The sequence below is a fragment of the Lissotriton vulgaris genome, chromosome 9 (genome assembly GCF_964263255.1).
Source record: "Lissotriton vulgaris chromosome 9, aLisVul1.2, whole genome shotgun sequence".
In the NCBI taxonomy this organism is placed as follows: Eukaryota; Metazoa; Chordata; class Amphibia; order Caudata; family Salamandridae; genus Lissotriton; species Lissotriton vulgaris.
Window position 1 is genome coordinate 232839464 of NC_141697.1, and position 16024 is coordinate 232855487.

Below are 16024 nucleotides of genomic sequence, written 5' to 3' on the forward strand. Positions count from 1 at the left end.
TGTCTCTCTGCTAAGACTGAACTGGTGCTCCTGTAAACGCACTCCAATATCTTTGGCCCGGTTGGCGCTCAAAACTACAAAAGCAAAAGATGCTGACCAAAACAAAACCAAGGAAATGAGAGTGACGCTGAAGCCAACCAATGGTAAGTAATGAGCAGACTCGAAGCCCATTTGAATTATTTTTTTATCAAGAGATTGCTTGCGCTGTGCAGGCAAAACCAAAAAAAATCACTTTTTCAGCAGAAGTTAAGGACACTAGAAAATCGCTAGCTCCAACACTGTAAAATATATATATGATCACATTTATTTGTGTGTATTTCTCAAATCCAAATCCATTTACTATGATCAACACTGAAATCACTGAAATTTCCCTTGCAGTTATAGTTAACTACACAAACAAAATGTCCCCTACATAGTGCTTACAACTTCACATATGACACATCAACTTGTATCATTGATGACACTAGTGAGGCATCATATTTGAGATAAACATTTACATCACTGTGGGCATGCCAGGCATTGTAGAAGATGCATGTGTGATTTGGTACTGGTACACCCCTCTGGTCCAACACTAAACAATATTCATCCACAACTCAATTTAACATTCAGTCTGAACAGGCCCATTCACTCATCTATACATCTTGACATGCTGGATTGCGATGGAAACTTTGGAATCAAGTGGAAAGTAAGCCCCAGACTAAAAATAACTGGTGCAACACAATGTCAGTGACAGATTGTGGGCCGGTAACATGCCAAGTGGCATTAGATATTACCTTAGAAATACACTCACAACCAACAAAAGTCCTAAAAAAAAGACCTGCATACACAAGAAAGGCTTATGTGACAGAGTCAGTGAACAGATGTGAAGTATCCACTATCATTTGGAAAGTTAAAAAAAAAGAATGTATTAATTAGCTCCAAACTCCTGGCATCCAGCACCTGGCATTACTGAGTGAACTGGCAGTCGCGGAATTCCAGATTAATTACATCACATAACTCGACACATAGACAGTGACAGCACGTGGCTGTCCATGTAAAAATACTACACAAGTCCCACTCCATTTACACACCTCAAAGGAGCCTATGAGCTCTCAACAGAAACTTAAAAGACTAACTAACAAGCATTTACAATGCAATGGTTTCGCCTTTGGAAAAGTTAGAGCTATTGGCATTGTAAATGACAAATTTTGTATTTATGTGTTGGTAGTAGTCTCTCAGTTCCAAGTTATGCAACAATTATTTACAACTAGCTTCACCTTGGTAATGTCCAACACAGTTAAATTCACCTGTGCAGTAAAACGGGGTGGGTAAAAGTGCAAAACTCTTCAGGTAGGATTCAACTATCTTGAGTTATCAGGAACAAAATACAAATTTTACAGACACAGAATGCCAGCACCACCCTACAAACATTTTCCCAGGTGCTAGATTACAAGGGAGAAACAGGAAGCCATCCTCTGGGCGAGCAATAACTATTAGGATAGTAACAGCAGCTGGAGCACATATATCGACTGGTTCATCCATAAAGGAGAATGACTCCGGAGATGGAGGGTAATTCTCAACTGACAACAGGGATAATCCGTCAATCCAAACAATGATGGACCAGAAGTTGATCCTTATGAGTTCAGATCTCATATCTTGAATAACAAATTATTATTGGGAAAGAAGGTCTGCAGAGAAGACTGGAAATAAAAAGACAACTTTTTACAATAGTAATTTACATAATTACAAAATAAGGAGCAGTCAGTACTCGACAACGAAAATAAGGGTTTCATTTCTATTACAAACATAGAATGGTCTAAGTGTTCAAAGGTCAAACTTTGAGTTTATTATACCCTCTAGATCATGGGTACTCACAAACTTTCTCTCGGGGGCCAAATTTATATTGTGGTTTGGGTCCGAGGGCCGCACCAGTGGGGGGCGGGGTCAGTTGGGGAGGGGGCGGGGCTAGAGCAATAACAAAAAAACTGTGGCCATGAGGTTGAACACAGGTCCCTGCAGCGGACGCCTTCGTTCACTGAGCCACCAGACCCGGCATACACACATCTCTCTTTCTCTCTCTATCTGTTTCTCTCTCTCTCTCTGTCTTCCTCCCTCCATCCCTCTCTCTATCTCTGTCACACTCCCTATATCTCTCTCTCTCTCTCTCTGTCTCCCTCCCTCCATCCCTCTCTCTCCCTTTCTCCCTGTCTCCCTCTGTCTCACCCACTCTGACTCTCTCTCCCTCACTCTGACTGTCTCACTCCCTCTCTCTCTGTCTCCGTCTCTCTCTCCTTCCCTCTCTCCTCCCCTCTCCCTAACTACCCTTCCTCCTCTCCCTCCCTCACTCCCCTTCCCACTCTCCCACTCTCCCCTTCCCTCTCTCCCTCCCTCACTCCCCTTCCCTCACTCCCTCCGTCACTCCCCTTCCCACTCTCCCTCTCTCCCCTTCCCTCCCTCCCTCACTTCTCTTCCCTCTCTCTCTCCCTCACTCCCCTTCCCTCACTTCCGCCTCCCTCCCTCTGCCTCCCTCACTCCCTCACTCACTCCCCTTCCCTCACTCCCTCACTCCTCTTCTCCCACTCCCTCTCCCTCACTTCTGCTTCCCTCCCCCGCCTCCCTCACTCCCTCACTTCTGCTTCCCTCCCCCACCTCCCTCCCTCCGTCGACCTCCGCCCTCTGTCTGTCTCCCTTTCTCTGTCTCCATTTCTCGGTCTCCCTCCCTCTCCCTCTCCCTCTGTCTCCCTCCCTCCCTCTACCTCCCTTGACGTAAAGAGTTTCACAAAATTCAGAATGCTCTTGCCCCATGAACTCCTATTCAATAGGACTAATTCTCAGCAGTGGCTAATCTTGATTCATTTCACTTTCTGGAAGTAGCATCTCTTACGTGCCCTCACTCCATACAGAGTGCCACCAACCTTGTGAAGCCTGAGGTGTTCTGAGACCCTTACCACACTATGATGCATTATATTCTAATGCTAAAATCATTGCATGTCTCTCCAAAAGCAGCATAGACAAATGCTCTTCTTGGGCACTCCCAAGCAGGATGAAGAAGCGCATGACCCCCACCACCATATCGGAAACTGCCCTTGACTCGATATTGAATGAATTAGCTGCATTACATTTAGAGCAGTGCAACTCTGTGGTAAAATGTCACCTTTTGTAGACTGCTAACATGACTGTGTCTGCCAGGGCTGAGACAGCTTCCCGCTTCCAGCCGCACCCGAGCACTTCACACGTCTTTAGAAAGACCATTAGCATGTTAGTGGAGCTTTGTTGATTTCACCTCTTCTTAGGCCCCTGCAGCTCCGCTCTGTGGGCGCCGGGTGATTAATTCCAGTGATAGGCCGAGCGGAGCTGCAGGGGCCTAAGAAGAGGTGAAATTCACAAAGCTCCACTAACATGCAAATGGTCTTTCTAAAGACGTGTGAAGTGCTCGGGTGCGGCTGTGTGTGTATGAGAGACTCTGCTGCTCTGCCTATCACTGGATTGAATCACCCGGCCCCCACAGAGCAGCAGAGTCTCTCAGAGTGTCGCTGCTGCACCCGGCAGTGTTTGCAGACATTCTTTATTAAAACACAGGTACGATGTCTGCGAGGTCCGCGGGCCGCCAGGGCAGGCTTGCCGGGCCACCACCGGCCCGCGGGCCGTACTATGAGTACCCCTGCTCTAGATGGTTCTCTCTGGCAGCCTGAATAAGAACAAGCATTGGCAAAGTCCGTTTGTCTTCCCCATGCAAGGTCTAATGACTGTCAATTAAAAAATTGCCATGTTGTACAGCAGCGCTGCTGTTGTGAAGCATAGGTGATAGTATTTTTAACTTTCAACCATGCTGCGCAGCCACCGCACTGCTGTACAACATGGCTATAATACACATTGATAAAGCAAAATCGCCCTTGCATATCTGAGAGCGGTTTGGCTTTCTCAACATTTATCTTGTAGCGGGAGGGGTTTGGGTGTGTCGGGGCAAGCAACAACGGGTGGTGGTGGATGTCGTGGGACAAGCAATAGCTGAGAGAGGTGTGTGAAGGGGGAAGCAACAATAAAAGTGCAAGCAACAACGAGCAAGCAACAAAGGGGCAAGCAAAGACAGAGTGAGGGGGCGTGAAAAGCAAAAATCAGCAAGCAACGATGTGGGAGGGGGAAGCAACAGCGGCAAAGCAACCGGCGACGCAGGGGGGGGGGCTGCAGTGTCCGGTGGGACACGTTCTAGTGTCCAGGAGATGGATGTTACACACTTTACACCCACCAATCACCGCCGTCACCGGACCCTGCTAAAAAAGGGGCCGGGTGCACATGCCCTGGGCCAATTGACCACCATACTCCGTGTCAGTGTGCTACTTTTAGCAGTATTTGGGCCTAGGGCAAGCAACTCAACAATGGCGACGAGGGGGGTTCACCCCGTGTGTAACGTGGCAGCTGTTTTCACGGTTTGTCATGAAGGTAGTGCAGCCTGCTACTATACCCCCCCGCCTGCTGCCAGTGTGCAGGTGAAAGAGGGCACAGAGCAAGAAGATGGCACCCGCCGTGTACATTGGCCCCCAATGATAATGCCTCAGCAGCTGCCACCTGCAGTAACCCAGACCGTTGACCGGTGTGATCACATCAAGGAAGACCACACGGTCAGAGACAGACACATCTGTGTAAAGGGGTAGCCGTCGCATCTAGCACCTGCTGCTGACAGTTCTGCAAGTGGTGAGAGACTTCCCCAGGTCTTGGTAGTGCCTACGAGGGCAGACAGAAGAACTATGCTGCCAGTACATGGGGCGAAGGACCCGCAAGTGAGAAGAGAGTGCATCTAGAAAGCAAGAGCCCCTGCATGTTGCCTGCCAGCCTGTTGTGCACCCCAGTATGTTCCAAAGTACGGCTGTAAAGGGGTGGTGTGATAGGTTTGAGCGAAAACCCGGAGCAGTGCCACAAGCTGAGGTGCCGGTTGGCAAAGCGAATTCTAAGCAGTGCTCTGATAGTCTATATGTCACATATCTGCTCAGGAATATGAAAGATGCCCTTCCTACGCACAGCTAACTGAGGCTGTGTGTGGCGGCCCCACCCGCTCAGGACTAGCCTGCTGGCAGTTTATGCCCCCACACAAAAGGCCCGGAGCATACCTCTGCAGCGAGTCTCCACCTTGGGCCCCAGCACGATCTTCCACCACAGATAACAACGCAAACCCCGCATCAGCATCTCCAATAAGTGTCAAGGCCTGCGGTCTGAAGAGATTCTCGTGCAGGCTAACACAACAGACATCTGCAGCGCCCGGAGAGTCGCTTCAAGTAATCGCTTGCAAAGACGAAGAAAAAACCTCCTCCTAAATTAAGGCTGGTCCCGCTGCCAGGAAGAAGGCCTGTGGCGCATCCACAGCCCTGTGCTGAAAACTGCTATGACTCACCTACCCGCAGTTTAGAACGAACTGCAGGGTAGGGGTATGGTGACCGGCAAACCAAGTAAACGACAGCCTAAGGCCATAACACCATTCAGAGAAGCCTTCATCGGCATGTTCCACAGACACAATAAAACAACTTAAGAGAAGAATCACCGCCAAGGCCCGCAGCAAGGGAAAAGCTGCAGTGCCTCCCTATGCGGCAGCAGCACCACATGGTGTGACGTGCCGGAACCGCCTCAAAGTTAGAGACAAACTGGAACGGCCTCATTTAAAAACAAGTGCAAGAAAACTTCTTCAGTTACAGAAACCACATTCGGTGTCAGATCCAGGGAGCTATTTCTGGGTCCCCGGATGGCTTCACTGGCACCCGGACAGCGGGAGGGGGCGGGAACAGGCACACTGACAGCGGGAGGGGGGCAGGTTAACGGGCACACGGACAGCGGGAGGGGGGCGGGAACAGGATAAGAAACAAAACGAAATAATGGCGATTACCTGCAAGAAAAGTGAAATGGCGGAGCCCACCCCTGCTCGGAGTAGGGAGCGGGGGGGTATGCGTCCTATCAGGGAGAGAGAGCAGGCTGGTGTGACGAAGGATGCCGTCCTGGAGAGAAAAAAAATACATCCGCCCACCGCCGCATGATGTGGCGGAAAGGGGCGGGATGAGTAAAAATCGCGGGAACGCCCACGAATCTGCTCGCAGAATGACGAGCAGATCTCTCTTCCAATGGCTAGCCTCCATTTATGGAGCTAGCCAATGGAAAGAGAGGGCGGGACAACACACACATACTGTAAACATTAGATTTCGCCTGCGCCGAAAAGCTGAGCGGCGCAGCTTTCGACGAGGCGAAACCTAAAAAAAGGATGCTACAATAAAGAGGAAAACAAGTAGAAGCCTTCTGACGCTTACATAGCGCCCTATTCCTGTAGCTTTTCAGACTCAACCGTCTTTCTTTGATGGTTATGCACCTCCACCTTCCAGTACAATACATTCCTACTTTCTGCAGGAAACAGCCACTACAACGCGTCCGTTTCCACGCATAACCTTAACCACGCGTGCATTACAACGCATGCGTGGTTACTACGTATAGCCTTTACCGCGCATTCCTTTACTACGAGATACGTAGTAAAGGCATGTGTGTTAAAGGTACAATTAAAAAAGGGGTCTGGGGGGGTCTTTCCCCCCCCCCCAAAAAAAAGTGTGTGTTTCAAAAAGGGGGCTTGGGGGGTCTCCCCCCCCCCCCCAAAAAATGCACGTGTTTCCGTCGTTGTTGAAAGATGTGGAGGCAATCGGCGTCATTAGAGGAAACGGAAAGACACTTACGCTTCCTCTTTACGATGTGCTACGCACTACGGAAGAACTTGAAGAGGAGAGAAAGTGGACAGGTAAGGGGGATTTTAGTTAAAAAATAAAGAAAGAAATAAGGGGGTGGTGTCACGCAGGGGTACATTTTTAGGGTTCCGTGGAGGGGTATTTAATAGAAGACTTTGTGGGTGGGGGTGGAGGGTCGCTCAAGGGTACAGGGACGGGGTATTATAAAAAAAAGAGCTGGAGGGGGAAGGGCACAGGGGAGCAGTGAAAGGAATTAGGGCAGGGATCGGAGATAACGTATACTATGAAAATGCCATTACCATGCATGGTTTTACAACGAAAATCGTTGTAAAGGTATGGTGATAAAGACATTTTAGTGGTAAAGGTTATGCGTAGTAATGGCATTTGCGTTGTATCGCATGCGTGGTAAAGGCATGCGTTGTAACGTCAAACAACAACTTCCTGCACATTCCACTTTCTAACTCTCCAGACAGGTTAGCTATTTTGTTACTCTTTTGGACCACTTGATTCAACTGATCGGAATACAAACATTTGTAAAAGAAACACTCTGGTGCCAGGGGTCAGCTGTAACCTTAAACACAGGGTGTGCGTTCCACCATTTCCAGGGTTATTCAGACTCCCACTTCAGTGCTGAGTGGTTTGCGCGTGTACAGAAAAATGGTATTATCACATGCAGTATCACAGCCCAGAAACAGGCCAGGGTTAAATCTTGAATCCAGGAAGCATGCCAGGGAAACAAGAGTGCTGCTGTGCCAAAGTGATCTGCGAGGGCCGAGGGTGCGGCCGGCATGTGTCTGGAAGCTAGCTGTCCGTGACGCTGCAGTTCTGGCGCCTGATGGCAGAGTTTCCCTCCTTCCATTACCTGCAGCCAGGGCTTTAAGTGGGATGAAATAACTGGGGGTCTCTCAAAAGGGCGTGGTCATTGTAATTAGGGGCATGGCTTAAAAACACTTACGCTAAAAATCCGTGCTTACCATAGTGTGCCACCCGACTTGTATTTTGCTGTTTCTGTCATTGCATTGAGACATATAATACAAGTAACATCATACCTACAAGTCAGGACTAATGGCTTTCTCAATGGTTGTTAGTTGCATAAGATAAATAAGCAGCAACTATGGCTTGTATATAATTTGGGCTCTCAGTTTTATGGTATTTATTTTGTTGCCATTTCAGTCTGTATTTATCCATATTATTGTTTTGCTAGTTTTAGCTGCATTTATCCATATTTTGGGTTTTGTGGAAAAATTAAGCTGAAATTAGTATATTTCCACATTTATTTAACTGATAAATATGCACTCATACTTGAATGTCTGCCAGGTTTCAGTGCTGTGAAAACCTGCAGAAGATAAATCAGTCCACTTATAATAAAATATGCTAATTTCAGTATCAACCTTGTGCATATCTACTGCTGTTAAAGCCTCTTTACTAAAATTCCTTTTTTACCCCCTTTTCTATCAATCCAAACAACTATTGCCTGGTAGTCATGGCAGACAATATTTAGAATTCCTCAAAAGCAACCAGATTCCCATATTTATCCACATTTAAAATGAATACAGAAAAGAAAATGAAAAATTTCTGTCTGTTTTTATCTGTAAAAATCAGTAAAAATGGAAAACAGGGAGCCTTATATATAATCTTGAAATCATTTCCACTTAAAGCCCTGGTGACACCACAAAAATGTGGCTGCTCCTGAGTTTCAAAACGAGAAGGGAAATCCAGAGAGAAAATGACTCTCTTTAAAGGATTTCCCTTCCCCCATAACCCTCACCTGGCATGACGTCATGCCGTAACTTCACCACTAGTGGGAAGTGAGTAGTGTGAGCACGCGCACATCTATGTGCCTTCTATCACTGCAGTCCGGAAAAAAATGGACCGCTTGTGCCAGGGCACAAAACATAGCCCGATAGAGACCCATATTGAGCACCCCCTTTAAAAAAAAGCACAGGTGAGACCCGGCCCACTTAAAGCCCTGCCTGCAGCCAGGGTACCTCACTGGACATGGTATTCCGAATGGGCGGTCCAACGTAGACACCGAAAACTTGAGTACAAGAGCCTTCGAAGAAATCTTTCATGTGTAAAAATCTCCAATACCGTGTTCATGTGATTGGGTCATGGTCAGGTTCAGTCTGGCGTATAGGGCGATCAGGCAGTGCCCAGTGGCGTAGCAAGGTAAGGTGGAACCCGGTGCGGAAAATTTCTTGTCACCCCTCCGCCCACATTGAAATTATTACATTAAGGGAAAAAAAAGATAGTTACACATTTTTAGGTCTCGACTATTCTATCCCGTTAGTGATTGAATAGGCGAGATTATAGTAAGCAGTCCGAAAAGTCTACCTAGCCTGCGGATCACGTACAGTTCATGAGAGACATGCGTGTGAGACAGGCGCGTGCACATCAAACATCATCGGCCTCGACATCAGACTTCAAAGGAAGCCGCTCTCAAGCCGCTCCCCCGCCCCCCCCCATCAGACTTCAAAGGAATGTGCTCCCGCTCCCCCCCGCACCCACCCCCCTCCACAGCAATGCCGAGAGCTTGGGTTTTTTTGCATCCATTTCGCGGGGAAGCAATGTTTTGTTCAGCGTACTCTGCAACTTTCTCGTTTTTTGGGGGGGGGACGAAAGTGAAAGCCTACCATCCTTGTTTACAGTTGCCATCTCTCTAGGGACACTCAGCTTGAAAACACTTGACTTGCTAGCGGCAATGCTACATCCGCTATGCTTTGCCTCTTGACACGTTGATCCCTCGCATACTGTGCTGACTCTGCCCCTCCTGATTCTGAAACTGACCAACACACAGTCTCTTTTCTCTGTCTATTGATGTCCGCCCTGCCATCATTTACTTCGGACCCTCACCCTCACACCTCCTCACCCTCACACACCCTCACACCCTCCCTCACACCCTCACCCACCCTTACACCCTCACCACCCTCACCCTCACAACCCTTCACCCTCACCCCCTCACCCCCTCACACCCGCACACACCCTCACCCGCCTCACCCTCATACCCCCTCATCCCCTCACCCTCACACACCTCCTCACCCTCACACCCCCTCACCCTCATACCCCCTCACCCTCACACCCTCACACACCCTCTCACCCTCACACCCCCTCACCCTCATACCCCCTCACCCTCACACACCCTCTCACCCTCACACACCCTCTCACCCTCACACCCCCTCTCACCCTCACACCCCCTCACCCTCACACCCCCCCCACCCTCACACCCCCTCACCCTCATACACCCCCTCACCCTCACACACCCTTTCACCCTCACAACCCTTCACACCCTCTCACCCTCACACCCCTCACCCTCATACCCTCTAACACCCATCACCCTCACCCCGTCACCCTCACCCTCCCTCTCACTCTCACACCCTCTCACTCTCACAGCCTCACCCTCACACCCTCTCACTCTCACCCCCTCACCCTCACACCCCCTCACCCTCACAACCCCACACCTTCACCCTCACAACCCCACACCCTCCCCATCACACCCCCTCACACCCCCTCACCCTCACACCCCTTCACCCTCACATGCCCTCACCCTCACACCCCCTCACACCCCCTCACCCTCACACAACCTCACCCTCACACACCCTCACAAACCCTCACACCCCCTCACACAGCCTCCCTCACCCTCACACACCCTCACCCTCAGACATCACACCCCCTCACCGTCACACCCCCTCACCCTCACACACCCTCAACCCCCTCACCCACCCTCACACCCCCTCACCGCCCCACACACCCTCACTCACCCTCACACCCCCTCACCCTCACACCCCCTCACCCTCACACACCCACACCCTCACACACCCTCACCCTCACACACCCTCAGACATCATCACACCCCCTCACTGTCACACCCCCTCACCCTCACACACCCTCAACCCCCTCACACACCCTCACCCCCTCACCCCCCCTCACCCCCTCACACACCCTCACTCACCCTCACACCCTCACACCCCCTCACCCTCACACCCCCTCACCCTCACACTCCCTCACCCTCACACACCCCAACCCCCCTCACCCACCCTCACACCCTCTCACACCCTCACTCACACACCCTCACCAGCATAGCATAACAAAACATAGCATAGCATAACAAAAAAGGCATAGCATAGAAAAAACAAAGCATAGCATAGCATAACAAAACATAGCATAGCATAACAAAACATAGCATAACAAAACATAGCATAACAAAACAAACCATAGCATAACATAACATAACAAAGCATAGCAAAACAAAACATAGCATAGCATAACAAAACATAGCATAGCATAACAAAACACAACAAAACATAGCAGAACAAAAGATAGCATACCATAACAAAAACATAGCATAGTATAACAAAACACAACAAAACTGCACACATAACAAAACATAGCATAGCAAAGCATAGCAAAACATAGCATAGCATAATAAAACACACCAAAACATAGCATAGCATAACAAAACACAACATAGCATAACAAAACACAACAAAACATAGCATAGCATAACAAACAAAGCATAGTATAACAAAACAAAGCATAGGATAGCAAAACAAAACATAGCATAACAAAACACAACACATAGCATAACAAAACATAGCAAAACACAACAAAATATAGCATAGCTTAACAAAACACAACAAAACATAGTATAGCAAAACAAAACATATAATAACATAGCATACCAAACACAACATAGCATAGCATAACAAAACATAGCATAGCAAAACAAAGCATAGCATAATAAAACACAACAAAACATAGTATAGCATAACAAAACATAGCATAGCATAACAAAACATAGCATAGCATAACAAAACACAGCATAGCATAACAATTCAAAGCATAGGATAGCAAAACATAGCATAGCATAACAAAACAAAACATAGGATAGAAAAAAAACATAGCATAGCATACAGCATCACTCCGCACCACCACAGCATCACTCAGGGGCACCACAACATCACTATGCGTTACCACAGCATCACTGAATGCCACAGCATTACTCGTTCGCCATCACAACATCACTCAGTGCCACCACAGCATCAATCTGCGCAACCATTCAAAAACAAGTGGTTCAAATATGTTCTCTCAATATTTCAAGATTTATTACAAATGTAACAAAAAGATGTTAATATTTCACTTCTGTTCATGGATTTTCGTCACAATAAAATACACTGAACATAATCTTCACAAAAGTTATTAACAAAACTTTAAGCTATTGCCATTATAAATTACAATAACTTTTATTTAAGTATTTATTGTTGAAAAAAAATTAAAAGCCTTCGTTATTTGTAATATCAATACATGCAAGTCACGTAAATACAACACATATTGCATTACAAATGCTATAGGTGTCACATTTGCGAAAGTTATAACTATTGGCATTGTAAATGACAAAGCTATTAATTTTGCTATTTTTTTTTTAAACATGAATAAAAAATTGTCATTTACAATACCAATAGCTCAAACTTTCCTAATGCGAGACCTATTACATTGCAAATGCTTGTTTTTGTAGCTATCTCATTCACCAATAGGGGCCACTTTTATTTTGGTGCCCAGGGCCTACTTTCTATGCAGGTCCGACCCTGGTCTGCTGAAAGAAAATATGCACCTTCCTTCAGTCAGAATAACCTTGCCAACATTTACATCCGCTTTCTTAAAAACAAATAAGCATGGCTTCTTTTTACAATGTATGAGCTACAGCATCACCCTCGAAAGCATCCAGGTCCCAAATGATGCAATGCCCGTGCTACAGCGCATCCACACATTTTCACTGGGTGACCCTGCTTACAGTCTTAGGACATCCATCCTTGCCTGGTAGGTGTCTTCCAGAACCACATTCACCTTGTGCACCCTCCAGGGGAGAGTGGAGGTCAGAGCTACATCAGGTAAACTGGCGAGCCCAAAGAGATGCACCATCAGAAGCTAATGCCTTTGTCACCCCGGGCGACCCACTTTGCATTACCTCAGACGGATGGCAGATGGTCTACCCTATTGTGCACTACCATTAGCAGCTGCCACTTTTATCACTTGTATTACCCTGGAGGACCACTCTGTACAACCTCTAACAGGTAACACCTCGCTCACCCACGTCCTTGTGTATCTCACGGAGTAATACCACCACCAGCCAATACTGCTAACAGCAAACACCACCTCCGCGTGTGTAATACAGCTAACACTGCTGCCACCTGGGATACCCCACTGTGTAATACAGCGAACACTATTGTCACCTGGGATACCCCACTGTGTAATACAGATAACACTATTGTCACCTGGAATCCCCTCTGTGTAATACAGCCAACACCGCTGCCACCTGGGATACCTCACTGTGTAATACAGGTAACACCGCTTCCACCTTAGATACCCTGCTGTGTAATACAGATAACACGGCTGCCACCTGGGATACCCCACTGTGTAATACAGCTAACACGGCTGCCACCTGGGATACCCCACTGTGTAATACAGCGAACACTATTGTCACCTGAATACTGCACTGTGTAATACAGCTAAAACTATTGTCACCTGGATTACTCCACTCTGTATTACAGCTAACACCGCTGCCACCTGGGATACTCCACTGTGTAATACAGCTAACAGTATTGGCACCTGTTATACTCCACTCTGTAATACAGCTAACACCGCTGCCACCTGGGATACCTAGTGGAGTGGTGTGGCTCACTGGTTAGAGGCGGCAGACCTGGAAGCAGAGAACGGCCCGGGACCAGGGTTCAATTCCCGACGCGGCAGGGTCGTGGACCAAGGTCAGCGGACTCGATAATTCTCGCCTCGGTGCCTACTCTAACCAGGGATCACACTCGGCAACTCTGGGCATTAGCTTGCCTCATCTCTACAACGGCCCCCCACATTTGCCGGGGATGCCTGGTTTCACCTTGGAGATACCCAGAAGGAACCATCTCACAGGGAAAACCAGGACGGGTTCCCCAGCGGCCTACAGCGCCACAACGCCTTAGGGCAGCAGTGCGCTTTACAAGACACATACATTTACATTTACCTCACTGTGTAATACAGCAAACACCGCTGCTCATCTGGGTTACCCCACTGTGTAATACAGCTAACACTATTGTCACCTGGAATACCCCACTGTGTAATATAGGCTAGCTAACACCGCTGCCACCTGGGATACCCCACTGTGTAATACAGCGGCTGCTGCCTCCTTCGATACATAAACAGCTTAAACCTCTGTCACCCGAGCTACCCGCTGTACATTATGCCTTTCGCCTGAAGTGCAGCTAACCTGCTTTGCATTAAGTCCTACACCGGACATCACTTGTTACATTACCTCTAAGAGCTCAGTAACCCAGAGTCAGCCCGCCTGAGTATTACTTATAAAGTCTTTGTAACTTAGTGGAAACTCCGTCGGCAGTACCCTTAACAAACATTAAATCTGTAACACCAGACACCCCTTTGGGCGCTGCCAGCTAATTAAATTCTCCCACTCACTCTATGTGCCTTTGCCTGACAACGGAAGCCGCTCTCTCGCAATGCTGCCTTATCTGACACTAGCATTTAGCATCCTTCACTTTGCATCTCACCAACACGTTCACGTGTTACCTCGCGAACCGCAACATGCCCACATCATTACATAGTGAAATGTTTCCGCTTTTTCCTACCTCTCCCCGTAAACTCGTGTAAACTCAGGGGAACGAACGTGTATACACTATCAACCCTGCGCTCTCCACACCCCCAGCGAGGCGACAGCACGCGCCACACCAGCCAAAGAAATGCAGCCTTTAAAAATGAAAAAAAACACTTCTGCTTCCATTAGGCTGAAGTCCTTGCAAAGTTATACAACCAGAGAGCGCGGGAAAGGGGTGCATGGTGTACACGGTGGAATGTACATTTGTCATGTAGGGAGTGTAAAGCTGTCCTTTTGGCCGAATTAATATGTTCAACTTTTAATTTTATGTAGGAAAAGCATCCTAACACTCGAAGCCCTCTGGCCAGACGCGTGACGTCAGGACTGCTGCTTAGCCACTAAGGCGCGTTCTTGCGTCACCGCCTGACGCTCGCTCCTAGCCGCTCTTGCGTAGATCACCTGCGTGACGTATAAGGCGTTTCTTGTGTAACTGTCCATCTCGTTAGTGAGGTAGCGTGTATCACTGTTTGTGATGTACCTGCGCTACATTAATAAGAGACTGAGGTTTGGGGTGGCTGGAAGAGCCAGGCAGCGACGGACTGAACCTTCACGAGGCGCTATGGGTCAAACTACTAGAAGACAACAACTCCGTGTGCAGCCCAATGTAGATGTACATGACACAGCACTGTACTCTTGTGTTACGCGCTGTAATTTTATCTGTAGAACCCTTAGTCTGAGTCTCACTGGTTAGCGGTAAATGGTTGTACTTTTAGCTGCCTGACAGTCTTACTTGTGAACGTGAAGTTCATAGTCGTGCACTGGCACGAGCAGTACAGCGGCCTCTCATTTGAGATTACAATACACGGCAGCGCCCCAGCCGCACAGTCACACTGAAAACGCTTCACTCGTAAGAGAATCCCTGCTTCTGGCAGAACAGGAGCCGCAGCAGCCAAGGTCCACTCACCCGAAGGAGAAGACGGTGTCCCCATCCCTCGCAGCCATGGGCTCGCTCTCCCTTGCTGTTGTGGGCTGGAGGAGAAGAAAGCCCAGCACTTGAGGAAGTTTGTGCCGCTATCAGGAGGAAGAACAGCGACGGGACAGTTTCATTGTTTGTAAAGTACTGGGTCAGAAGTGAGCGCTACGGACTCCAGGATCTGCAGCGCTGGCGGAGATCCAGGGGGGAGGGCAGGGCGTGACATCACTCCGGGAGGGGAACTCCAGCCCAGGCTGCGCCGCCTGCATTGGAGGCACCAGGGTTCAGTTCTGTTTACATCGCGAGGGAGAGGTGATGAAGAGCAATCTTCGCTGAAAACGTACAGCGCTTTAAAGACACTGAAGCAAAACTCCGCGTTAACAAGCAGAGGATCCCACAGTTCATGTTCTCAAATTGGAATGGTACAAAAGAGCGCAGGTGGAGGGTAAACAGAGTTTCGAGGCTGGAAATAACTACATTGCAGTTTCTATAAGCGTTACAGTTACGCTTCCACCAAAACAGGCAGGCCTTCCAACTGGGACAGCTCCAGAAATCTCAATGCAGACTGCCACACTTTAGGAAGACAGGAGGACAGTGGATCAACACACCGTTAATGGGACAGCTACGATTTCAGAGAGCCAGACCGACACCCATATGAAAGTCTTCCGCTTAAGAATCAACGTATGCCTTTTTCAGCTTTTGGACTTTGAGACACCTGTCTTAAAAGTCTGTGTCGCTTCTACAACAGAAAACACGTATACAACAAAA

At 48.2% G+C, this 16024-nt stretch overlaps 1 protein-coding gene across 1 annotated transcript in view; it reads right to left on the reverse strand.

The window, feature by feature from the left end:
- BMF (Bcl2 modifying factor) overlaps nucleotides 1–15458 on the reverse strand; it is a 183470-nt gene extending 168012 nt beyond the window's left edge. Inside the window, exon 1 of the mRNA XM_086937369.1 lies at nucleotides 15248–15458. Within this exon, the coding sequence (XP_086793495.1) occupies nucleotides 15248–15285 (38 nt within the window). The 5' untranslated portion in view covers nucleotides 15286–15458. The remainder of the gene's footprint in view (nucleotides 1–15247) is intronic.
- Between the last annotated feature and the right edge of the window lie 566 nt (nucleotides 15459–16024).